At 37.1% G+C, this 26389-nt stretch overlaps 1 protein-coding gene across 1 annotated transcript in view; it reads right to left on the bottom strand.

Annotated features, from left to right (window-relative positions):
• Nucleotides 1-1129: 1129 nt before the first annotated feature.
• Nucleotides 1130-26389, bottom strand: part of CD96 (CD96 molecule) — an 85811-nt gene continuing 60551 nt past the window's right edge. The window contains exons 9-15 of the mRNA XM_020287615.2: nucleotides 20587-20655; nucleotides 20017-20088; nucleotides 18501-18572; nucleotides 7689-7754; nucleotides 6842-6931; nucleotides 3528-3651; nucleotides 1130-1547 (exon numbers count right to left, since the gene is read on the bottom strand). Of these exons, the coding sequence (XP_020143204.2) occupies nucleotides 1439-1547; nucleotides 3528-3651; nucleotides 6842-6931; nucleotides 7689-7754; nucleotides 18501-18572; nucleotides 20017-20088; nucleotides 20587-20655 (602 nt within the window). The 3' untranslated portion in view covers nucleotides 1130-1438. The remainder of the gene's footprint in view (nucleotides 1548-3527; nucleotides 3652-6841; nucleotides 6932-7688; nucleotides 7755-18500; nucleotides 18573-20016; nucleotides 20089-20586; nucleotides 20656-26389) is intronic.

Below are 26389 nucleotides of genomic sequence, written 5' to 3'. Positions count from 1 at the left end.
CTGGCCCCCACAAGACGTACGTGCCTATCCAAGATTCTGGTCTATAAGAAGGAACTCTCACTGATTCAGCAGTTCTCAACTTTGGCAGAACACACGAACCATCTGAGAGTGCTGATGTCTGTGCCTCACTCCTCAGACTTCCACTTTAATTGAACTGGAATGAGACAGCCATTGTATTTTTAAAAAAAGACAAACTCTTCAGGTTATTCACATGCATAATCAGGGAGGAGTTGCTATACATGAGCTAAAGGTTCCTTCTGGGACTAAAGTGCACACAGAATTTGACTATCATTACATCTGTCAACAACATCTGTGCTTCCCTCCTGGGGCAGGGAGTGTGGGAAGGCTTAGGGGGACAAGAGGGATCAGTCATTTATTCACTCACAAACTGTTGTTGATTACAGAGCACGTCTGGCTGACTAGGTCTGTTCTCTGTCACCTCTATACTCTGCTTAAGCTGTTTTGCAAAAGATTGGTAGGAGCAGGGTTAATTCATCAGTGCTACTCTGAGATGAGGCTCTTCAGCAGTTTCAGGACAGATCAAAACAGGCAGGTTGAATGAACAGGAAAGTCCCAAGATAAATAAGAGAATAACTGAAATGAGATGGGTTGAATTGGGGTTAGGCTGCTTGTTTACTTACAAAACAGCTTGGTACTAGTGTGATGAGCACACACACATATAGAGACAGGCAAAGCTGAGGATGAAACCACTCTTAGCTCATATGATTTTAGAGGTCAGCGAAGTCTTATATCTACAGGCTACCTGGTTGTTGGCTAGTTAACTTTATGATCCCTTTGCATCCTTGTCCATGTGACAGGAGCCTGGTCTGACCCTGATGGGAGGAAGGATGAAGGATGCAAATGTGTTCTTGTATAAGGTATTCTATTTTCCTTCAGTGAAAAGAAACAACAGAATTTCAATGTGAAGACTAGCCATGCTTCCACATTACTTGGAACTCGCGCTAGAACTCTTACATTTTCTTCTTATAATTTTCTGAAGCAATGCAACAAAACTCTGAAATTATCATAATTTGGGCAAATAGTTTAGAACATTGGCAGATGACCTTAAAAGTGGAGGATCTAGTATGGGCATATGCTTGCAACCATAATTGTCTCATCAATCAGAGAATTAAAGTGAAACATGAAAACACTGTGTATTTTTCAAAGACAACAGCCTAATGTGCACCTTTTACATAAGCAAGAAAACCCTTACAGATTGCACTGGGTGTGAGCATGATATATCCTTTCACTCTTGTTTAAATTTCAGGTATATACAGATGAAAGAGGGCAAATTGCTGAGAAGACAGTTCATTCATTTGTAACATCCATTTCAGCTGCAGCAGAGGCTTGGCTGAGGGAACTTATATTAAGAAAGCACTGTATCCACCTTCTCGATAGAATTCCAGCACAGTGCTGCTGTGTGGTAAGCCTCACAGGACTAGAGAGTCTCCATCTCATGACAAGGCAGGTCACTTCCAATGGGCTCCTGAATGCAAGTGTACTTGATGGGAGGTGGTGGTGGCTTGAAAGGTGGGGGTCTCTCCATGCTAGGAACAAAACATTGCTCTTTGAATGCTAAGAATGTGAGGGAGTCATATTTCTTCACTTTTTTTTTTTTTAAGGGGAAGACAGATTGGTGAGAAAGAGACACACCCTCTTAGTTCTTTCAGAATTTTTTTGCTGGCTTAACCCATTGCTTGTTAGTGTTATCAGCCATTCGAATATCATGATCATACTGTTTATTAACATTTATATGGTACTTTCCAATTTGCAAAACATTTTTATCATAATATTGTTTATTTTGTGTCTAGGAACTGGGTATTACTGTCATCATTCTACCACTAAAACGGACGCTCAGAGGCTTTAAACTTCTTACTCAAGAGAACCAGACCAGCAATTGAAGTCTATTAACCAGGACTGATACTCTCCATGGCAACTGCTTCCTAATAGAAGTAGTATTTCTCTTATGTGAACTAAAACATTTCTCCAGAGACAAAAATCTTAACATTCTGGGACTTAAGACCGAAGCTTTTCACATAGAACCTTCTCTAACCCTACCCGATCTTTACCCACACACTCCTTGAGTACTGTGGAGATACCACAGAGGTGGAAAGTAAAGCTCTTCTCAATCCCTGAGTATTGGCTGGATAATGCCTAAATCCCTTTTCTTTGAGTCAGTGAACATTCTTGTAGTCACCTTTGTATGAAGCACTGTTTTATGTTAGCACAATTCATCTCTTTGTCTGAAATGTATCAAGAAGGTAAGTTAATGTAGGATTTAGCTATACAAATGCTACAGTTATCTCGATATTAGGAAACAGAAATATATCTGTGAGCATCTTTTATGTCCATCACTCAAACACTTCTATGCCCTGGCAATCCATAGCATCTTAATGTGGTAATGTGGTGTATCGGGGGGTTCTTGTCATCTCCATATGACACAGATATTTGAATGCAGAACAATTAAAAACATCCAGATTTCCAGATACTCATTTGCTCATTTTAATATGAAGATCTTCAACCCCTATTACCCAATTTTTGGATGCTTTAAGGGAGAATTAACATACATCAAGAGGTGGATACAATTTTAAGAAATATGAACTTTTAAGTTTTAGAAAAGTTATGAATTTCTCAAAATCATGTGGTAGCTAAGATGTAGTCCTTGGATAAGATCCCAGGATTTCTGGCTACTGGTTTGTATTTTATTCACCATGAAACACTCCCTGCATGTGATTGTAGTGTCTTCAAGGATACTCTTAGGAAAGCTCATAGGGCACAATGCTCAGTGTTATCTTGGTAGTAAGATACGTGGAAGATTAGCTCCTGTGTCTCCTCCACTCGTGACCTGATCCAGATGGAGCCCAAATATCAAATCAGAAAGTGAGGCTTAACCTTACATGCCATTTCAGACTGCTGATTGGAGAAGAATTTTGGAAAGTATTTCAGTAAAACAAACAAATGAAAAAGGTAACCCCACAAAAATTTACTTTCTTTTCTGCTCAGGGAAAAAGGAAAAGGGCAGTAAAAGCCCACTGTGTAAAAAGCAGCCAGAAATCTCTTAAAATTACCTTTCTCACTCAATTTCACACTTGAGCATCTAGGCCCAGCTGAGCCCAGGTGGTTCAAAGATGCATGAAAATGAAAAAATAATGAAGATTAAAATAAAAAAATCCATTTTAGTTTTGAGTTGAGGTGAGATCAGGTTCCCATTTCATGCCTATGGACTCGCTCTATCCGATAGGTGCTCCAGCCTGACCAGGCCAACGCAGAGAGGATGCTGAGTCACGAGCTGTGTACTTAACCTGGCTGTGTGATGCTGGGAAAGCTACCTAGCCTCTCTGAGCTTCTGTGAGCCTTATGTCCTCACAGAAATATTTATCAGTACCCTAATACATAAATAATATATTTATCAGCATAGTCATAGTAATATTACTCTGTAGAGTTCCACATAGTAGTAATATATTGTGCTGGTAACTATTTTGTAGTGCAAAATTATCAGTTTCTACATATCTAAGTATTATACTCACATTTCTTTTTGGTATTGACACCATTTTCTCACTCCAATACCAAACAATACTACGCAGGGAAAGAGTAAAGCTGCTACAATCACTGGCCAGGACATTCCGTCTTTAGGCTTATTAACCACGGTACCTGAAAAGGGCAAAAAGAGAGATGAACTTTAATGTCAAACTTTGGCATTTGGAAAACAGGATTAATTGAACCATTTCTCCTACCTGGAACATATTTTCTCCAAGGGCCATGGAGTGCACATTGGCTATAGTCATACTCTGGGGGACGTCTCTGCCTTGTCACCCACACAAGGGGCAATGACTTTCAATAGTTAATTATGTATCCTATCAGATATTTTCTATGGATATATAAGCATATATATGAATCATGAATATATATCTCTTTTATTACAAATATGGGCATACTATATACACTCTTCTATCCCTTTGTTCCTTTTCTTTTCTTTTTCTTTTTTTTTTGAGACAGAGTCTTGCTTTGTTGCCCAGGCTAGAGTGAGTGCCGTGGCGTCAGCCTAGCTCACAGCAACCTCAAACTCCTGGACTCAAGCAATCCTCCTGCCTCAGCCTCCCAAGTAGCTGGGACCACAGGCATGCGCCACCATGCCAGGATAATTTTTTCTATATATATTAGTTGGCCAATTAATTTCTTTCTATTTATAGTAGAGACGGGGTCTTATTCTTGCTCAGGCTGGTTTCGAAGCTTCCTTTTCTTAAAAAAACATTCTTGGTAGCTTTCCATAGTGTGCATGGAGATTTACTTCATTCTATTAAATGACATTCTATTCTATCATTTAATAGATAGTTCAATGGATTTACCAAGTGTATTTAATCGGTCCATAATGTTAGATGGTTAAGTAGTTTCCAGGCTTTTATTATTTCTGACAATACTCCAATGAGATTCCTTATATATTAAAAATATATATTTAAATATTTAGATTACTTGAATCATTTGGGAAAAAAGTCATCTAGGTTGGTATTCTTTCATTGTTTCAACTAGATAGTAAACTGCGTGTAGGTAGATACAAGGTTTTTAATTTGTTTTATTGCCCAGTTTTTATTACATAATTTTTCAAACAGGAAAATCTCAAGAAATGAATGCTAAAGAACTGGATTTAAAATATTAGTTACTAAATCTTTTTTTATTAACTCGAAATAAATAGCTTAAGATTAACTATCAAATCTTTTCTATATTTTATGTAGTTTGGACTGCAGCTGTGTGTCATTATAGTTGGACCCTTGGAGATTTTAGTACATCAGTATTTTTAATGACTGAAATAATGTAAAAGAGGACTAGGCCCTTGGTTGTTGGTACATGTTAATTGCTTGCTTCCTGCCCAGCATCCCTCGTCCTCACAGCAATTATTAACTGCTGACGTCCTCACAGCAATTATTAACTGCTGACGCACGGTGTCTTTGTGAAGAGGTGGAGATAGGTAACTCCAGGGTCACGAGAAGAATCTAGGTGTTTGTTCTGCAGAAGGAGTGAATGCGCATGAAAGTTGCAACTAGCTGGTGAGGCCCAGAAGTCTGGTTACTCAAGGTGTTATCTGAGACTAAAAGCAGCACAGACTTCCCCCTACTTTACCTCCACCCTGCATAGAAGCTCACTACCTCATCTCTGTGACAAGGCAGATCTAAGAGATTTTTCTCTCCTATCTTCTCTCTTTGGCCAAATTGAATAAACCTTTCTCTGTCTCCAAACAGCAATGTCACAATATTTGGTTTTAGCTGTGCATTTGGGTACCTGAACTTGAATTTGGGATGCTACCACACTGTTATCATGTTAGCATTGATTAGAAGTGCTGAAGATTTTTCCTTTTCATACAACACATATCCAGGGCTTCAAGGTCTTCCTGATGCTCACTTTACCTCAACTCTGTTGAAGTAGACACTGGAGACTCCCTGGAAGCTCATGTTGTTCTATATAATACACAACCAAGTGGTATTTTGTATATACAGATGGCTAGAGAGTTCACAGTAGTTTAAACCACTAGAGTAGCATGATCATAAAAGAAGCAATTGCACAGATGGTCAACTCAGGACTGCATTCTATTTTAGTCAAGTCAAAATTTACCAGGCTCCACATTGGCAATATGGTGGAATATAACATTTTACCTCCAAAGTTTTAGAGAAATAAAAGAACAAAAGGTTGTAAGTAGGTTTTACATAAATGCCTACAAATTATCTTCCAACCAAATATATTACAGAAAATGAGACCATTGCTTTCAGGAATATCTAAGTGGAAAAGCAAAGCTCAAATCTTGACTCATCTCTAAATTACACAGTTCTTTAAGGCACTGATACCTTAAAATATTGATAGTGCCTCAGTTTGCAGCTCTGTTGCCATAGTATATGCAGGATGATGCTCCACTGATGGAAAGATCGAATGACCTTTGATATGAAATAAGCATGTGCCCACGTGGAGAGTTCAATAGCCAAGTGAGCACTCCTGGAGTTGATTATGCCTGTGAACGTACAGTTATAACCTGCATTGAGAGGGTCCTAACTTTATTGAATCTCTTGCTTTCTTATGATATAAAATAAGGGATTATAATTTTTATTGACAAAATTTTATTAGTTTTTTTTGTTTTGTTTTGTTTTGTTTTTGAGACAGAGTCTTACTCTGTTGCCTGAGCTAGAGTGCTGTGGCATCAGCTTAGCTCACAGCAACCTCACACTCCTGGGCTCAAGCAATTCTTCTGCCTCAGCCACCATGTCCGGCTAATTTTTTTCTATATATTTTTAGTTGGCCAATTAATTTGTTTCTATTTATAGTAGAGACAGGGTCTCACTTTTGCTCAGGCTGGTTTCGAACTCCTGACCTTGAGCGATCCACCCACCTTGGCCTCCCAGAGTGCTAGGATTACAGGCATGAGCCACCGCACCTGGCCAAAATTTTATTAGTTGAATTACACATATACTCTTTGTTCCAATGAATCTGAGTCTCTTTCTCAGAATATATTTTCACAGGCCTAAAATGTTTCTTGCCAGCATTTAGCTGGCTAATTCTTATTCATTTTTCAGGTTTTAATTTAAATATCATATCCTCAGGGAGTCCTTTCTTGATCTTCAATCAAAATCAGTTCTTTCTATTAGACTCTAGCAATTCCTTAGAATACTTGTCATAAATAAATTTAATTGTGTGATTACTTATTTATTATATATAATCTCTAATAGATTATAATTTTCAGGAAGCCAGTGTCTTCACTATATACCCACAGCTACACAGTGCTTAGCAAATAGTAGGTACTCCATAAATATTTATTGATTAAACAAAACATAAAATCCAAAAAATATGGCAAATGACTCACCAGTGATGTGGACATGATTCTTTTTAGTAGATCCATTGATAATTGTGGGGACTTCTGAAAATGCTGTAGTTGTACTGGTAAAAACGTCATCTAGGGATAGAAAGAATATATCTGAACTGGTTCTAATAGCCATCTCAAGTGATTAAGTGGTATAAAATCATGATTGGGTTTCATGTGCTATTAGAGGAAACTGAGTTTAATTGGTCTGAATATCCCTAAAATATTGTGTGTAAAGTTTACTATGGACCAATTTATAGCAAGGCTGGAATCCTGGGATCTAATAACTACCAAAGAAGTGAAATTTCTTATTGGTTTAAAGAAAAAAAAGTTGCACACTTCCAAACAACAAAACAATATCTGCTAAAGAGTCTCCATGAGAAACTTAAGTGTTTTGAGAAAATGCCATAAGATGGGGTCATGGATAGAGAAACCCTACCACTACTTTCTCAGGCTGTCAGAGGTTCAGCTGACTAAAATACTGAATCTCCTCACCCCCATGTGTTTGATAAGGTTAATAAAAATTCCTTTGCAGCATTAGACTAGATAAACCTATGTTGACTAATCATTCTATTTTCCAATAGAAAGATAAAAATTGAAATGTATTTTTCGTAGATGTGACTGCTATTGTGTAGATTTCCTTTTGAAACAAAATAGAGAAAAATCTAAGACAGCCTCTAAATCTTCTTTGAATCGCTTAGAAGAATTTTGTTTCCATGTATTGTCATCATCAAGATGCACTTTTGAATACCTATCTGAGATTGGCTTCTTATCAGTTCTTGTTTTCCCACGTCTGCCCAAATAAGCAAACCACTACCTTCCATGTCTGCAAATTCCCACAGCTACTCACCGTAGAGTGCTGAGCCTGTGCCTGAGGGGAATGAGCTGTGCATTTCACTGGGTGTCCACGAAACCGCTAAAGGAAGAAGATATCGAAAGAGTCAATCTCCACATGTCTAGTTACTCTATTATCTCTCCTTGACTGTTAATTGCATTTAATAATTATATAAAAAGATATTAATGAATACTTAAAGCAAAATCATCGAAATATTCTGCAATTTTACACTAGAATCTCCCCAAATATAGTGAGAGTTGAGAGGATGCTTGTGGCCCAGATGTCTCTAAAAGGGACATTTAATTATAGCCACCTAGAAGCAGGAAAAAAAAAAAACTGTAAGAAAAACACTAGGAGAGGTTCCTCCAGCAATAGAGAGGGTATTTTAACTATTCTCATACCCATTCTATAGATGAGCCAAAAGAATGGGAGAAAATGAAAGCCCAGGTGTGTTATGGAGGCCTTTAGTCAAGAAAAAGTGCCAAGAGGATTTGAAGACCCTGGTAGAACATGCATGAGGGAAGAAAATACTTTGTACTTGTGGGACAGCTCATACTCTTGCTCAACTGTGAAAACTGAAATATGTCAGCTGTTATCAGGCCTCTATGTTCACAGGCTTTGTTAGCTGCTTAATGAGTCCTTTTGAGGCATTTAGACGAAAACTTTTCCTTTGAATTGATGGCAGCAAACTCAGGCAGCACACATGGCTTTTGAAATAGATCTATCAACTCATTTTGTTCATTGCTCCACCTCTGGCAAGTAAGACCCACTTGTTGGCAGGCCCCACAAATCTGTATTTGATAAAAGGCCTGCAGCATAATGTAAAGTAAAATAGCTATAGTAGTAGATGGTTGCAATCAATAGAAAGATACTACACCCATTTATTTAAAGCATTAGCTTACACGATGATTTTCCCAGTTGAATGCTTTCCTGTGTGTCAAGACCAAAACAAATGAACAAAACCAAAATATAACAAAACAAATACACACACACACACACACACACACACACACACACACATCTCTTACCCCAATGCCCCTTCTCGGTTTCTCCCCAGATGGCAGCAGCAGCTGCAGCTGCTGACAAAGTTATGGGACTGAGACCTCTAGAAGAGGTGTGATCAATGCTTTCTAGAGCTTGCTTACAGGATAATTGTCATACCTACTTCCATTTGATGTCACCTCAGAGGTAAGGGTGGTTTTATGTTTAGTTGTTTTGAGTCTGACTAGGTTAGGGACATGTTCTTATCTTCAATATAATTCTTTGATCCTGCACACATGATCTTGACTAATTTCTTTGTTCTAGACAGACTACCAAGGACTACAGATGATGGTAGACGAAGCCTTTTTGGTGACCATTTTTAATGGTTAAGCCATTAACCAGGAATTTGATTGACAAAGAGCAACAAATGATTAAAGAGCTATTGGGACCAAGCCTGGATTTATGTAAAATTATGAAGGAGGCAGTTTGTTCTGGATAACTTTATAGAGTTTTTCTTTTTTTTTTTTTTTTTCTCAATATAGTGTCTCCTTAACTGCTTAACTTTTAGAGCTTGATGTCTTTATTTTGTATCTCTTCATAGTATGTTTGAAAGACAGAATGGGATATATTAATTTATGCTAAGGTATAAATGGTTGTAAGTGCTATCCCTTTAAAGAAAATGGGTATTTAAAAATAAATATTTTCCATTGCATGTTTATTATGTGAGTCAAGATAGACCATTTTGTAATGATTTGTGATATGCAGACACCAATAGTTTTTCACCAAATACAAAGTCCCAGGCTTTTCTGTTCAATATTGATTTCCCCCAAACAAAATAAGCACAGATAGCACTGTTTCAGGGGATCATGATACCATCAGCACAATTACAAATTACAAACATGGCAATACTTAAAATTATGAAAATTATTTGGTCATTTCATAAAACTTCTTTTTAGGCTTCTATGAACATTCCCAGGATAAAAAGACTCCACAAACTAATGCCTGATAAAATTAAACTACAAAGGCTACTTTGGAAAAGTAGGGAGTTATTTTTCTAATTTTGACTTCATGAGGTTTAAAAAATTTTTTTTAAATCTGTTTTAAAAAAGGTAATGGGGGGAGCATGGTAAGATAGGTGAAGAAAATGCAGCTTCCAGTTGATGGATTCCACATGTCTGAAAATACTTAAATATGCAAAGGAAAAACTTCAAGACCAAAAATGTATTATAAATAAGAGTCAGCAGGACAAAGAGATGAAGGGTTCTTGCCTCAATTGTTTCAATAGGACAGAACAGCCTGAAGAATACTTGTTTATAGAATCCTCTGTAAGACAGAGTTGGCTACTTCCAATGATTCATCTTTTGATAAAAGAATATTTTTCTGAAAGTTTATCCACTCTATAATTTAGATATCTAATTTCAGAATGAGAAAGTTTGGTAATTCCATCTGTTCTTTTTAAGTCTCCTTGGGAGTCTCTTAGCAGAATTCTGTTGTTATTGTCTTTTAATTGATTGAAATATCTTGTGTACTTCAAGGCAATATCATGTTTGTTAAGTGCATGAATTAATTCTCCTTCAAATCCTTTGAGCACCCGTTTTCATCACAGTCCATGAATGAACACTGCTTTGACATCTGGATGATAAACACCAGCTTGACTGAAAACCTCTTCTAGTACAGCACCAATATCCACTGAAAATACGAACACAAGGATACTGTGTTGTTGGAGCTTCTCAAGTAAATTCCTATATCCTTCCTTGACCATAACATCAGATTCTTCCACAGTTTTCTCAAATTTAGCTTTTGGTAAAGGATGTTCATCAAAGAAACTATGTAAGTTAGCATACTATTCTGACATAAAAGGGTTCTTCCATGGTAAGAACAGAATCTACTTCAATAGCATCATAGTTTTCCTCTAGTTGCAATAACTTTTTTGACATTCTCCTGTGACTGGTTTATAATTTTCAATGATATTTTGACACATTAAGCATCTTTTCCCCTTTTTTAGAAAATCTACTTAGTATCATATCAAAGTCCATTATTATCTGAAGTTTGGCAGCTTCTCCTTTGATAAAGCCACAGTTCTTTATGCAAAGTGATCTTATCTGGAAATCTGGAATTCTGAGATCATTTTTACATGTACAGCAGATTTTGATGAGTCATTTCTTAGTTATCTGATCTTCTTTAAGGCATTCTGAGTTCTTTTGTATTTGATTTTGTCTTAGGATGGCAAACAATACCCAGAGATACAAGGCCTGGTTACAAGGATCTTGATGATCTTGGTCTTTTGTCCCATATTCCTCCTCAAGGTGAATACGTACTGAGCCAGCACAACATCTGCCACCAAGATGCACACACTGGTGCTAGTTACTGTGCTCACTCTTACCATGAACACCTGGTGCACAGATGGGACCTTTATTCTCTTCCCGACTATGAAAGAAAATGACACTCTCAAGCTTTGCAAGTGCAGGGCCTGTGCCCTAGCTGTGGAGAAACCAACAAAGCTCCCAGAAATTGGTATAGGCATACCTCATTTTATTGTGCTTCACAGATATTGCATTTTTTACAAATTGAAGGTTTGTGGCAACCCTGTGTCAAGCAAGTCTATTGCCTCCATTTTTCCAACAGCATGTGCTCGCTTCATGTCTTTCTGTCACATTTTGGTAATTCTTGCAATATTTCAAACTTTCATTATTATTATATATGTTAATGGTGATCTGGAGATGAGTGATCTTTGATGTTAATACTGTAATTGTGTCGGAGCACCACAAACTGAACCCACAGAAGAGAGTGAACTTAATTGATAAAACTGTTGTGTGTGTTCTGACTGCTCCACTCACTGGCCATTCTTCCATGTTTCCTCTTCTCCTTGGGCTTCCCTCTTCCCTGAGACATAACAATGTTGACATTAGGTCAATTAATAACACCTTTCAGTGTTCAAGGGAAAGGAAGAGTTGCACGTCTCTCACTTTAAATCAAAAGTTAGAAATGATTAAGCTTAGTGAGGAAGGCATAACAAAAGCCATGATAGACCAAAAGCTATGCCTCTTGGCCAGTTAGCCATGTTGTGAATGCAAAAGAAAAGTTCTTAAAGGAAATTAAAAGTGCTGCTCCAGTGAACACATGAATGATAAGAGAGTAAAATAGCTTTATTACTGATATGGAGAACGTTTTGGTGGTCCAGATAGATCAAACCAACCACAAGATTTCCTTAACCCAAAGCCTAATTCAGAGCAAGGTCTTAACTCTCTTCAATTCTATGAAGGCTGAGAGAGGTGAAGAAACTGTAGAAAAAGGTTTGAAGCTAGCAGAAGTTGGTTCATGAGGTATAAGGAAAGAAGCCATATCCAACATAAAAGTGCAAGGTAAAGCAGCAAGTGATGATGAGGAAGCTGCAGCAAGTCATCCAGATCTAGCTAAGATAATTGGTGAAGGTGGTTATAATGACCAACAGACTTTCAATATAGACAAACCATCCTTCTGTTGGAAGAAGATGCCACCTAGGACTTTCATAGCTAGAGAGGAAAAGTCAATGTCTGGCTTCAAAGCTTCAAACGACAAGCTGACTCTCTTTGTTAGGGGCTAATGCAGCTGGTGACTTTAAGTTGAAGCCAATGATCATTTACCATTCTGAAAATCCTAGGGCTTTTAAGAAATATGCTAAAAACTACACTGCCTTTGCTCTATAAATGGAACAAGAAAGTATGCATGATAGCAAATCTACTTACAGCATGGCTACTGAATATTCTAAGCCCAGTGTTGAGACCCACTACTCAGAAAAAAAGATTCCTTTCAAAATATTGGTGCTCATCGACAATCTACCTGGTCACCTAAGAGCTCTGATGGAGATGTACAAGGAGATTAATGTTGTTTCTATGACTGCTAACACAACATCCATTCTTCAGTCCATGGATGAAGGAGTAAATTTTACTTTCAAGTCTTATTATTTAAGAAATGCATTTTATAAAGCCATATCTGCTATATACAGTGATTCCTCTGATGGAACTGGGAAAAGCAAATTGAAAACCTTCTTGAAAGAATCTAGCATTCTATTATATGCCATTAGAAACATTTGTGAATCATGCAAGAAGGCCAAAATATCAACACTAACAGTCATTTGGAAGAAGTTGATTCCAACTCTCATGGATGACTTTGAGGAGTTCAAGACTTCAGTGGAAAAAGCAACTGAAGATGTCATGGAAATAGTACAAGAACTAGAATTAGAAGTGAAGCTTAAAGATGTAACTGAATTGCTGCAATCTCATGATAAAACTTGAACAGATGAGAATTTGATTCTTATGGATGAGAAAAGAAAGTTGATGGAATCTACTCTTGGTGAAGATGCTGTGAATATTGTTGAAATGACAGCAAAAGACTTAGAATATTACATAAACTTCATTGATAAAGTAGCAGCAGGGTTACAGAGGATTGACTCAATTTTGAAAGTTCTACTGTGGGTAAAACGGTATCAAAAAGTATGTCATACTACAGACAAATTTTTCATGACAGGAAGTCAATTGATGTGGCAAACTTCATTGTTGTCTTATCTTTAAAAATTATCCAAGGCAATCTACAGACTCAACGTAATTCCCATCAAAATACCAATGTCACGTTTCACAGATTAGAAAAAACAATCCCAAAATTCACATGAAAACACAAAAGAGATTGAATAGTCAAAGCAATCCTAAGCAAAAGGAACAAAACTGGAGGTATCACATTATCTGACCTGAAATTATATTACAAGGCTATAGTAACTAAAAAGGAAGGTCCTGGTATAAAAATAGACACATAGATCAATGGAACACAATAGAGAACCCAGGAACAAAGCCACATATTTACAGCCAACTGATCTTTGATAAAGCTGACAAAAACATATGTTGGGGAAAGGACTCCATTTGCAATAAGTAGTCTGGAGCCAAACTTGTAATATCTTTGAAGTATGCCTGTATTTTAATGGAAGACAGAATTTTTAAATCAGAGGAATAAATTTTTAATTTGAGACTACATTAACAAGATCTAGGTGACAGAATGGGAGAAGAACAGTGTTTTAGAGACCAAAGAAATAGAATGAAATGTGAGCCAAGATATTTGGGATTTTATAATTTGAGGACAAAAATGGTGAGTTCAGAGAATCAGCATCTCAGCCAGTAAGGAACAGAGGGACTTCAGGGATTGTCATGTAGCCTAAAACAGAAGCAGGGCCCAGCATTGTCATAGGTCTTGGAATTGCTGTGTTCCTGCCACTGACTCTCAGTCCCTCAACTCTAGCCTCTCAATCTCTCTGTCTATGAAAAATACAAGGGGCTGCTATGAAATTATTAAGCACAGCTATCAAGAGCTTGAGAAGAATCAGCCAGGACCAAGAGCAGGATAAGAAATGAATTTGTAAGATTTAAGAATAAGGGTATGTCTATTTTGAAGGACAAGGAATGCATGGTCAAATAACAGAATGAAGTCTCCTTATGAGGTCAATCAGAAACATTCTGAGGCCCATGGTGTATGTGTGTGTGTGCATGTGTGAGCATGCATTGATGGTGAGCTTGGGCTTGTAGATTTTGGTAACTGGGTGAGCTGGAGGCATAGAGGTCCATGGAGACTTATGTCATTTTTCTGCTGTGTAACTTAGACACAATGACTGGTTTCAATGTGGTTTTAAGCCACTGGACCAGATGGATGGCAAGGGAAATGAGAAAGAAAAAAGTAATTAAGATTCAATTTTCTGCTCTGTGGCCAGATCACCTGAGTGTCAGGATAAAAATGTGTTCCAGGATGTCAATAACCTTACACATTTTGAGTATTTAGATTGTCAGATTAAGTATTGCCATTTCATAGGTGAATAAAGTAAAATATGCATTTCTGTTCCAAATTGTTTGAAGCTTGGAAGCTAAACTAGAATTAGATTCCAATATTCTTGCATCCCAGCCTAGATTCCTTCAAGGTGATAAACAAAATGACAACAAAAGAATATATCAAAACATATTTTTATAAATGTCAGTAAATGTACTCAGAATCTTGTAGTGACATCCAAAATATATATAAACTACATAAAATGTATACATAAGCCAAATATCCCATGGAATATGTCACCAAATAGTAAGGGCCCTAGGAACATTGATAGTGGGGGTTTATTTCACCAGAAATGCATCCATTATCATTCTTTTTCTGCCTCTAACCATTTCATTAATCTACTGCAATAAACATACGGGGAGAGAAAAATATCCCATTACCAATGCCTGCCACGAATCTTGCCAAATGCATCATCCAATATTGGATGTCACATTACAGTCCAATCCAACGAGTAGCAACATGTTTCAAAAATGGTTTGGGAGTGAGCAATCAATATTAACTTGTTGGATCCTAATATATTTTTGTGAACAATCACAAACAGAGCAACTTACTGCAGGGAATTTTTTTCTCTAAGGTTATGGATAAAAAATGGCAACTAGTTTATAAACTCTTCTTATTTTTGCCTAAGAAAAAATGTGGGGTCTACACTGCCAGGGAAAAACCGTTTGTTGGGCTTTAGAGTCCCTTTCTAGATTTCACAATTTCTAAGGCTATTTTTATGGTAAGAATGATAAAGAGATGTTTTAGTATATATGAAGTTTTCAAACGAGAAAGGACAGAAAATGTGAAGAATTACAGTTGTTTACATCATTATTAAATCTATTAAACAGACCAAAATTACACTGGTGTAAATTATAAAGCAAGACTTTTGAGCAATACCCTTTCAATTTCCCAGTTCCTGGACAGAGAGTACCTTGCGTGACCTCTATGCTTCATGCTGATACAAAGGATGTCAAGGAATCCTTTTAAAAAAAAAAACTCCTGGCATACATAATATTGTACCAACCATTTAAATCAAACAAATAAAAAGTTCAAAAATTCCAATTAAGTTGGTCATTTCTTTTCACTGTATATGTGTGTGTGTTTCTTCCTTGTCCTTGTTCATATGTACTCATCCTTTCCATCAGTCAATAAACATTTGTCCAGCACCTACTGTAAACCTGCCACTGTTACAGACATTAGGACACTGCAATGAGCAAGAGAGAAAAGGGTTTGGGTTCTTGTTCTTGTGTGTCTTACATTCTAGCATAAATTCAATAAAAAAAATCAAATGCATAAAATAAAAGAAACACTTCAGACAGCAGTATTATGCTGAGAATTAAAATATAAGATAATTTGGCCGGGCGCTGTGGCTCACGCCTGTAATCCTAGCTCTTGGGAGGCCGAGGCGGGCGGATTGCTCAAGGTCAGGAGTTCAAAACCAGCCTGAGCAAGAGCGAGACCCCGTCTCTACTATAAATAGAAAGAAACTAATTGGCCAACTGATATATATATATATAAAAAATTAGCCAGGCATGGTGGCTCATGCCTGTAGTCCCAGCTACTCGGGAGGCTGAGGCAGAAGGATTGCTTGAGCCCAGGAGTTTGAGGTTGCTGTGAGCTAGGCTGACGCCACGGCACTCACTCTAGCCTGGACAACAAAGCGAGACTCTGTCTCAAAAAAAAAAAAAAATATATATATATATATATAAGATAATTTATAAATAATCATGGCATAAATTTGACTTGGAGCTCAGCTTTTTCCTATGACATTTTTCAATAAACTTTTATCCCTGTTGCTGTAAAATTTCTACCCCCAAACCAATAAGTATTGATTAATGTATCTATTCAACCATATTTGTTGGGCACTAACTGAATACCAGGCATTATCTTAGGCACTGGGGATACAGGTAAACAAAAAAAGATCTCATAGAACTTACTTGTATTATAGTCTCAAGAATGAAAGATGGCAAACAACCAGTGCAGGTAAAAAAGACATTTTCAGCAGAGTTTATTACAAACAACTGAATTTTATGTTAATACCATAAGGTATAAATGTAAATCTATTAAGTATGGAATTTCATCCTCAGTCTGACTAATGTTTTTATTCTCAATATATATTCAATTGGTAAAAACTTCCTAGCTCAAACCTTAGTCTATATAATGAGATTTATTGGCTTGGTTAATAACATTATGGCTATTCTTTTGACTGGTTTCTTAATATTTCAGTGAGTTATTATCTTACCTGATTCCATATTCTCTTGTTATTGGCCATATTTTTCTTTAACACCTCCTCATCTCCTCACTCCTACTCACACACACGCACTTGGGGTTATTATAAATAACACCATAAATATTTTCTCCTTGTCCCATTCCTTGTATCTCCATCAAAAGCAAATGCCATCTTGAATGTTGTGTATTAGTCACTTACATAGCTTAAAAATCTTTATCACAGGCCGGGTGCAGTGGCTCATGCCTGTAATCCTAGCTTTCTGGGAGGCCGAGGTGACAGGACTGCGCAAGGTCAGGAGTTCGAAACCAGCCTGAGCAAGAGCAAGACCCCGTCTCTACTAAAAATAGAAACAACTAATTGGCCAACTAAAAATATATATGGAAAAAATTAGCCAGGCATGTTGGTACATGCCTGTATTCCGAGCTACTCGGGAGACTGAAGCAGGAGAATCGCTTGAGCCCAGGAGTTTGAGATTGCTGTGAGCTAGGCTGACGACGCCATGGCACTCTAGTCCGGGCAACAAAGTGAGACTCTGACTCAAAAAAAAAAAAAAAAAAAAAAAATCTCTATCACATATGATGCCTAAACCATATGGTATTTGGATATACTTATTTTTAAATTAAAAAAAAAAATCACATCATATGTTGCACCTGATATTCATTTTTTGACTCAACATAATATTATGATTCATTCATGCTATTGTTGGACATGGCTGTCATTCACTCATATTTTCATTGCTCTATATTATATGAATATACTATCATTTATCTATCTTCCTGACTATGGCCATTTAGATTATTTAAAGTTTTTGCTATATCAACAGTATTTCTTCTCAATATTTGTATACATATTTCCTACAAATATGTACTAATTTTGGAGGAGGTATATATCTAGGAATAGAATTGTTGGATTGCAAGTATGCACATGTTCAGCTTGCCAAAATATGGTGCAAATTGATGATACCAATTTATACTAACACCAGTGACATTTAAGAAATTATGTTGATAGAATGTTGTATAAATCCTATCCAATGTTTGGCAACCAGACTTCTTAGTTTTCAATAATTGATTTCATGTAAAATGGTTTTCTGATTCTAATCTTCATTTACATTTCCTGATTACTGGAGAGACTGAACATTTCTTTAGATGTTTCTAGATACTTGCGTTTCATATTTTGTGATGTGCCATTTTTGCTCATTTTCTATTTTTTAATCTTTTTTGTTATTGATTTGTAGGCATCTTTATATATTCTTGATACAAAATTTTGTCAATCATATATTCCTGATCCTTTTAAAAATTATGTGTGTAGCAAATGTCTTCACACAGATTATAGCTTAGTTTTTGCTTTATTAATACTTTCTTTAAGGTATCATTTGACAAACATAGGTTTCTTAATTTTATTCTAATTTTTAAGTCTTTTTTTATGGTTAATACCATAAGCCTCTTTGTGAAGCCCTTCCCTACTCCAAAGCGAGAAGAAATTCACTTTTATTTTATCACGTTTTAATGTTTTTCTTTTGACATAAATATCTGACATTGCATAGAGTTTATTTTGTGTATTGTGCAAGGCAGGGGTACATTTTAATGCTTTTTTCTCTGATTAAAAAACAGATCTGAACTTAGATCTGTTTTGTTCACAAATGTATTCCCAGCACCTACAACAATGCTCTAAACATGATAGATGCTTTGTGAATATTTGTTAATGATTATGAACAAAGCACATAGATGTTCTTAAATATATGAGTTGGATGAATAAATGGGGCCCCAAGGGACCCAAGGTTTATACTCAACGTTTTTTGGCATCTGTCCCACTGGAGGTCCAGGAATAGTTGAAGCCTTGTGTAGTCGCATTGGAATTGCTTGCTGAAAGACAAAATTATTTTCAGAATAAAACACTAGTTATAGGTCCATTTGCTGAACAGTCCCTTCTTTTCACAATAATCTGCTCTGCCTTTGACAGACACCTAAGTTTCATTTATTTGTGTATCTCCTTTTATAGTTTCTCTCTTGAATACTGCCTTTTCAGTTCTTTGGGTACTTGAGTTCACAAGTGTCTATTATATGATTAAGATATATATTAAAAGAAATATGTTAAATTTTAGAGGTCACGCACCGACTACTGATGAAAGTGTGTCTTGAATTAAAGATTATGATTAATCCCAATCTGTGTACCTGAGGTGCAGCAAAGAGATAAAGTAAATAATATTACAAAGAATGGTATTATACACATTCTTTTTTGCTCTTTATTTCTTAAGGATAAGTTCCCAGTAGTGAGATGACTGAACCAGCTGGTTTAAAAGACTTTTAAATGTTTAAAATGTACTACTTTGGAAATGCTTTCCAAAAGGACATTCACATGTACTTTTTGTGGCAAAGAGCCTAGCAGTTAAATTCAGAGTTCTGGATACCCGTGTGGCACCCAGCAGCCTCTTTCTTTTTTGCTCTAGCCACCTTCCTTGACACTTCCCCACTACATTGATTTTTTTTTTTTTATGTATAATTTCATTTATTTATATACTTCATCTGGACTTCTTACAGTCAGATTCTTTTTTTTTTAATTTCAAGAAAATATGAGAGCACAAACATTTTGGTTGAATTTTATATCTTTGCCTCTCCCTAGCAAGGGTTAGAGGTATGCCCTTGTTCTCCACAATGCTCACCACTTCCCTCACATGTGGGTTTACCCCCCAACCCTCAAATCCCTGGTGAACACCCACTGATCTTTGTCTTCTACCACTAAGAGTCAGTATATTTCCTTTTCAGCTCCTGCCCATACCTGCTAAAACAGCACCCACAGACTGCTGTTAGTTGGCCAGATTAAAAGTAACAATAAAACCATTTCTGTACCACACATCAGGCTCCCTCTTTGCATTTTTATTAGTTACATGCATATTTTGGCTAGTTTGCTCTTTCCCCAGATATACTCACAGCTTGCTCTTTCAGCTTCATTGGTAATATCTTTGCTGAAATATCACCTTCCTTGGTAGGACCTTTCAAGACCACCCCATTTTAAATAGTAACCCACCTCTGCTCTTGATTCTCTCTTTCTCCCTCCACCACTTGGCTGCCTCCGTATTACTTATCTTACCTATCACCACTTGTCTGTTTCCCCTTCAGAATTTGGGACTTAGATCTGTTTTGTTCACAAATGTATTCCCAGCACCTACGACAGTACTTTAAACATGATAGACGCTTTGTTAATGCTTGTGAATGATTATGAACAAAGCACATAGATGTTGTTCAATATATGGGTCAGACAAATAAATGTAGCCCAGAGGACTCCAAGAGACTCATGGTTATACTCAACATTTTTTGGCATCTGTCCCACTTGAGGTCCAGGAATAGTTGAAGCCTTGTGTAGTCACATTGGAATTGCTTGCTGAAAGACAAAATTATTTTCAGAATCCAACTTTTTTAGAAAGCTCTAATTTAACTTTGCTTTGATGCACTGAATTTTTAATCTTTGTGACTCTGGGGAAATCTGAAATTGCAAATGTTCCCTATTCAGGAACACTTTTGCATATTAAGCAAAAGTGGTGTAGTTTATGTTTAATGCCAACTTGTCATTGATTTGCTTTCTTTTTCTCTTCTTGTCAACTCAGATCACTGAGAGTATTGGGAAGATTACTTAAATATTGTCTTAAAATCCCTTTATATATGAAAGATACAATATAACAACAAATCACCGACTCTTATTTTTAAGATTATGGGGACTGTCACTTAAATGTATTGTCACTACAGAGTAACTTAAAACCAAAATATCAACATCAACTGAAAAATATAACCTTTGCTCAAACCTCAACATCATAGAAGCTGTAGTAAAACTTGTGCATGTTGTCTCTTTTGAATTGTAGGAGGAAAGCCTTTTTGTACTTACTTTGAGGTGCGGTGTTTGGCCTTTGTGTATTCATATCTACCAGGGCCTCTGAAAATGTAGCTGGATATCCTATTTTGAAAACAAAATTCACAAATTGTTATAGATATTTACATTCACATGTTTAACTATGCCATTAGATTTGACAAGAGCAAGGATTATTAGAGTTAGAAAGAATCTTAGTAAATATATACTCTAAAAGCCTTATTTTATAAATGCTGAAACTGAATCCAAAAGGTATTGTCTTGTGGTTACATAACTGATATATAACATCATTTCTTTGCTATTCACCAAGTTCTCTTAACTCCAAATATATTATATTCACATTTTCTAAATATATTGTTTTAACATCTACTGTGTGCCAGATTCTATTCTACATGCTGGGGATATGGCAATAAACAATGAACCTGCTCTCATGAAACTTACCTTATAGTGAATTCTCACAATAGCATATAACATTTTTACACACTAAATATGATTTCATATTTACTTCAATTGTTAACTTACAGAGTCATCTTTGTCTTCATAATCCATCATTTCCCATTCTCTTCCTCCCTGTCTACCACCTAAAATGAAAGACTAGTTCATACTCCTTTGAAAATATCTCTGGAGATGAAGCAAGGTAGATTAAAGAAGAAAAATACCCAAACACTGTAGTGAAATCATGTTTATGTCTCTTGGAAAGACAAATTTTTACATACTATATTTTTGTGTATTTCTCTGCTGTTCCAAAACGTATTTAACATGCCTTACAGAAATAAGTAATACAAGAATATAAAAGCAGTGGATAGAAAAGGAAAATAAGGACAAGGAAAATGTAGCTAGAAAAAGTATGTTGAGTCCTGTTGAAACCTGAGTGGCGATAATACATAAAGTGCATTTCTTGATGTCCTGTGGTTTTAGTAGATGTAAACCTCACATTTGATCTGAACTTAGTAGTAGTAAATGCTAAGAAATAAAGATTATAGGTCATGTGATTGATGGACATAATAAGCTAAAAGCAATTTTCAGGAGAAAAAGCTATTCATTTTATTGTGATTCAAGAGAATTTTTCTCCAGATATTTATAAAAAGAATGTACATATTTTTAATCCCTGAGATTCTTTCTTCTGTTTGACAATTGCAAAGATGTGGAAACAACCCAAGTGCCCATCAATCCATGAGTGTATTAATAAAATGTGATATATGTATGCCATGGAGTTCTACTCAGCCACAAAAAACAATGGTGATCTAGCACCTCTTGTATTCTCCTGGACAGAGCTGGAGCCTATTCTGCTAAGGGAAGTATCACAAGAATGGAAAAACAAGCACCACATGTACTCACCAACAAATTGGTATTAACTGATCAACATTATGTGCACATATAGTAATAACATTCATCAGGTGTCAGGAAGGTGGGAGAGGGTAGGAGGGGATGGGTATATTCACACCTAATGGGTGTGGTGCTCACTATCTGGGGGATGGACATGCTTGAAGCTCTGACTCGGGTGGGGCAAAGGGAACTTATGTAACCTAAACATTTGTACCCCATAATATACTGAAATAGAAAGAAAGAAAGAAAGAAAGAAAGAAAGAAAGAAAGAAAGAAAGAAAGAAAGAAAGAAAGAAAGAAAGAAAGAGAATGTATATAATGTGTATGATATCCTCCACAATATCCTACAGTATGATAGTCCGTACGTTCACTCATGCTGAAGCTTTAGTTATTAATAATAATGAATAGCTTCCAAGCTTCCCGCATTACCTCGGTTCTGGGAAAGGGCATGCCTTAAATAGAGAACAACTCAAATAAATAAATTGGCATTGTGGTTTATGCATCCACAAGTGATTCCCATCCAGAGATGATCAACAATAATCGTATCTACAATGCAGCCTACCAATGAACTCCAATGAGATATACCATACTATGGCTCCATGATTTAAAAAGCCTACATATAAAGTACTTAAAAGAATGTCTGGCATGTGGCCAATGCTAAAAAGTGTATCTTAGAAGCTGTAATACAAGCCATCTGCAGTTTAGTTCAGGTGTTGATAATACAAGAATGTTCTAGCAACAAGCCACTTAAATCTCTTCATGAGTTCCACAGTTGTCCCATTCCCTTGGTCTTTCTAGAAGGATATTGATGTAAGGTAACCAATCCTTTCTTCCCTAGACTGGCTCAAGTCAAGAACTACATTCCAAAGGATTGTACTGGATAGGGGCTTAATTGTCAGGGGTGAAGAGAATGACAAAACAGTTGACTGCAGCGTCAGTTTTATGGTGGGATAGTAACTTCTCATGGCAGAGTCACCAGAGAGAATTCTCCTCCTCTGTCACCCCACTGAGCCAACAGTAGAGGATTCTTGTGCAGCAATTATAACTTCTGTAACGCCTCCCACCATTCACCAGAGGCTCTATTGAGAGAAGTTCACAAGATTGCCTACCTAAAGAATATGATGCATTTGTAGACTAAGTCTAGATTGCCTTGAACAGAAGGCCTCTTATAGCTTCTGCTTCTGCCTCTGCCTCTCTCGCTCGCCCCATCAACTTTCAGCTTCCTGTCATAAGGCTACTCAGACTTCAAGCCATAACCAGATGTCTTTTTCTTTAGGGAGCCTGTCTATTTTTGGGAGGGAAGGGAGGAGCCTGTCTCTTGCTATCAACTCTACCTCATACTAACTAGACAATCACAGTCTAATACCTGGGATGCTGGGAAAATTTGCTTGCGCTGTGCTCCACCACGCCCTCTACAGGAGGGCCCAGGAAGTCTCTGCATTAAGGGCAGCTGCACTTCTGGACAACTGGATTGTCATTTTAAGAAACCTACTGGCCAGGCACGGTGGCTCATGCCTGTAATCCTAGCACTCTGGGAGGCCGAGGCGGGCAGATTGCTCAAGGTCAGGAGTTCGAAATCAGCCTGAGCAAGAGCAAGACCCCGTCTCTACTATAAATAGAAAGAAATTAATTGGCCAACTAATATATATAGAAAAAATTAGCCGGGCATGGAGGCGTATGCCTGTAGTCCCAGCTACTCGGGAGGCTGAGGCAGTAGGATCGCTTGAGCCCAGGAGTTTGAGGTTGCTGTGAGCTAGGCTGATGCCACAGCACTCACTCTAGCCTGGGCAACAAAGTGAGACTCTGTCTCAAAAAAAAAAAAAAAAAAAAAGAAACCTATTGATCACAGAGTGAATTTGAATTTTATTTCTCTCATTGAGTTGCCTTTACCTTTGTCTCTCTCTGCAGCAATTTATTCAGCTAATTCTTTTTAAATTTTTGTATTGTGTATTTTTAAAGTTACCTCATATCCTTTTTGGGACAAGACAATGTAAAGAAAATGCATAGAGGAAAATAAACAACTAGTCATAGGTCATCTTCGGACACTGTGAGATGCTGAGAGTTATGATGTGCTCTTCCTAATTAAAATAGAAAGATGGTTCTTTCCTCCTCTCTCCTCTGCCCTCTCTCTCACTTTGAGAACTGACACCCAAAAGTATTTACTCGGAGACTTAGTAAATAAAAGTAAAGGAATGGTTTTAATAGTCATAATATGATAACAATGGTCATGATGATGATGGAAAAGATCTAGGAAACAGACATTAGAGAACTTCATATTTATTTGCAAACTAACTACCATTGCATAGAAATTTCAGTCCAATAAGCAACTGACAGCAGTTTTAAAATCTCTTTTAAAATATCTCTTGCCTGCAAGAAACAGACATTTTCCTTCGCCTGTTTGGTCTCCCATGCTGGGGCCTGACACTGACTGGGGCCACGTGATTTAATTCTGGCAGGAATCATCAGAGTCCTGATGAAGTATAACTTGGCTGGGAATTCCGTTTATATTAAAATGACTGATTAAATGCTCTCTTCTGGAGGTCAGAAAATAATGCGACATAAATTCTTTCTCAAGGTTTACTGCAGGGGAAGAATTCATTCATTCGATTCCACCTAACACGTTCAAGGACCACGTTGTTGGAGAGGCGCGACTCAGGTGTGCATGCTGCGTTAATTCTTGTGTTACTATGTCTCTACCCCCAGGTGCACATCTGTGTTGCTTTACCCGACTTCTCACAGACAGGACTGTGGAGTTCACGGAAGGCTAAATATATGCCAAAGGCTGGGAACAAAAGGATCAATGATGCCTGGACTCTATCTCCAGGGAACAGGAGTTTTTTTGGTTTCTAGCTGAATGTTATTAGGCCTTGGCCTGAAGGTCTGAACCAATTTGCATAGGTTATTGAAAGACCGATCCCTTTACTATGGGACCTTATTCATCAGGTAGAAGTCAGAGTTGAAGCCACTTAGAAAACTATGTAGTTCCTAGGTAAATTAAATCCACATCCTCCCTCCCACTTTACAACATAGTTCAAAGTTAAGGCCCCTTCACTGTCCATGACCTGACCTCTAACAATCTCCACATCATCCTCTCTTGCTATTACATATTCTTTTATTTGTTCAACTAACCTTTGGGAGCCTCTGTCTTCCAGGCATTGTGCTTGGCATTGGGGATACTGCTTTTCTGCAGTTTAAGTTCATAGAGAAGATGAACTTCAACCAGAGAATCACATATGTCGGTCCAAATACGAGAACACATGAATGAGGAAGATGGCCTCGTTGGAGTCCCAGGAAGGCTTTCCTGAGGATTGCAGTGGGAGAATGGGGCCAGGGGAAGGAAGTGGGAGCTTTCAGGCAGGGGCTTAGTCAGTGCAAAGGCCCTGTAGGTAGTCTCACACACCGCGGGTTAGTGATAGTCATATGTGGCACCTGTCCATTCTAGGGCTGAGCCTTTACAGACCCTCAGGAGTGTTTGATCTTGCTGCCTGTCTCAGTGCACACCCAAGGCATCAGCAGCAGCAGGAGAACAGTGGTCAAACTGTGGCACACTGGTGCAGCAACACTGCTTATTTCTCAGCTTGGTTTTTGAAAGAAACTCCTTCCTAGAACCTGACCTGGAGATTCTGTAACTATAAGAGAACATATCTGACTGTCTCTTGAGAGCAACTATGACATTTTAAAATAGTTTTATTTGCATTACTCGTAGCCAAGTTTTTGAAAGATTCGTACTAATCGTATGTTCCAGCATGTGAATAAGACAGCTTGCTTTGTGTTTTTGCTGTTTCAAGGCTAAGTTTATACTTCACAACACAGCAAACCTCTTCAATATTCAATAGTAAGTTCTGTATTATGCACACTATGTAGGTAATATGCCAAAGCCACGATAGAGAGTTGCTTGCTTTGTCTGCTGGTTGTTTATTCCTCCCTCAATGTGACTGTTTATTGTTATTAAATCTTGCAAGTATCCAGAGATACATTATAATGACCCTTGTTTCCAGGAAAGAAGAAGGGGCTTAGGAGGAAGCTCTATTTCATACAATACAATATGTCTTGGTTATTATAGTTTAGAAATGGTCATGGGGTTTGATGAGCAGGTTTGAAACCTTCTTAGCCCATTTCTACTTTAACTCTTAAAAAAAATTCTCACTAAAATTGAAAACCACCTCTTTATACTATCACTAGAAATTCAGTTAAGTAGAAGACAGCACAGTGCAGAGTTGAATGGCAGCAACAGAAACATGTTCTAGAAGAGCTACCGTGTTTCCCCCAAAATAAGACAGAGTCTTATATTTATTTTTCCTCAAGAAGACACCCTAGCGCTTATTTTCAGGGGATGTGTTATTTTTTTAAGTATATATATATACTTATATATATATTTTTTAAGTATTTTTTTAAGTTATTTTTTTTAAGTATGGTACAACAATCTATATTTATTTAAATATAGTCAAGTCATCTTCTTCTGGAAAATCATCATAACTCTCCAAACCTGAATTTC

This window comes from Microcebus murinus, chromosome 1 (assembly GCF_040939455.1).
Source record: "Microcebus murinus isolate Inina chromosome 1, M.murinus_Inina_mat1.0, whole genome shotgun sequence".
NCBI lineage: Eukaryota > Metazoa > Chordata > Mammalia > Primates > Cheirogaleidae > Microcebus > Microcebus murinus.
The sequence above is the reverse complement of the archived record's forward strand: the minus strand, read 5'-3'. Positions and strand labels throughout refer to the sequence as shown.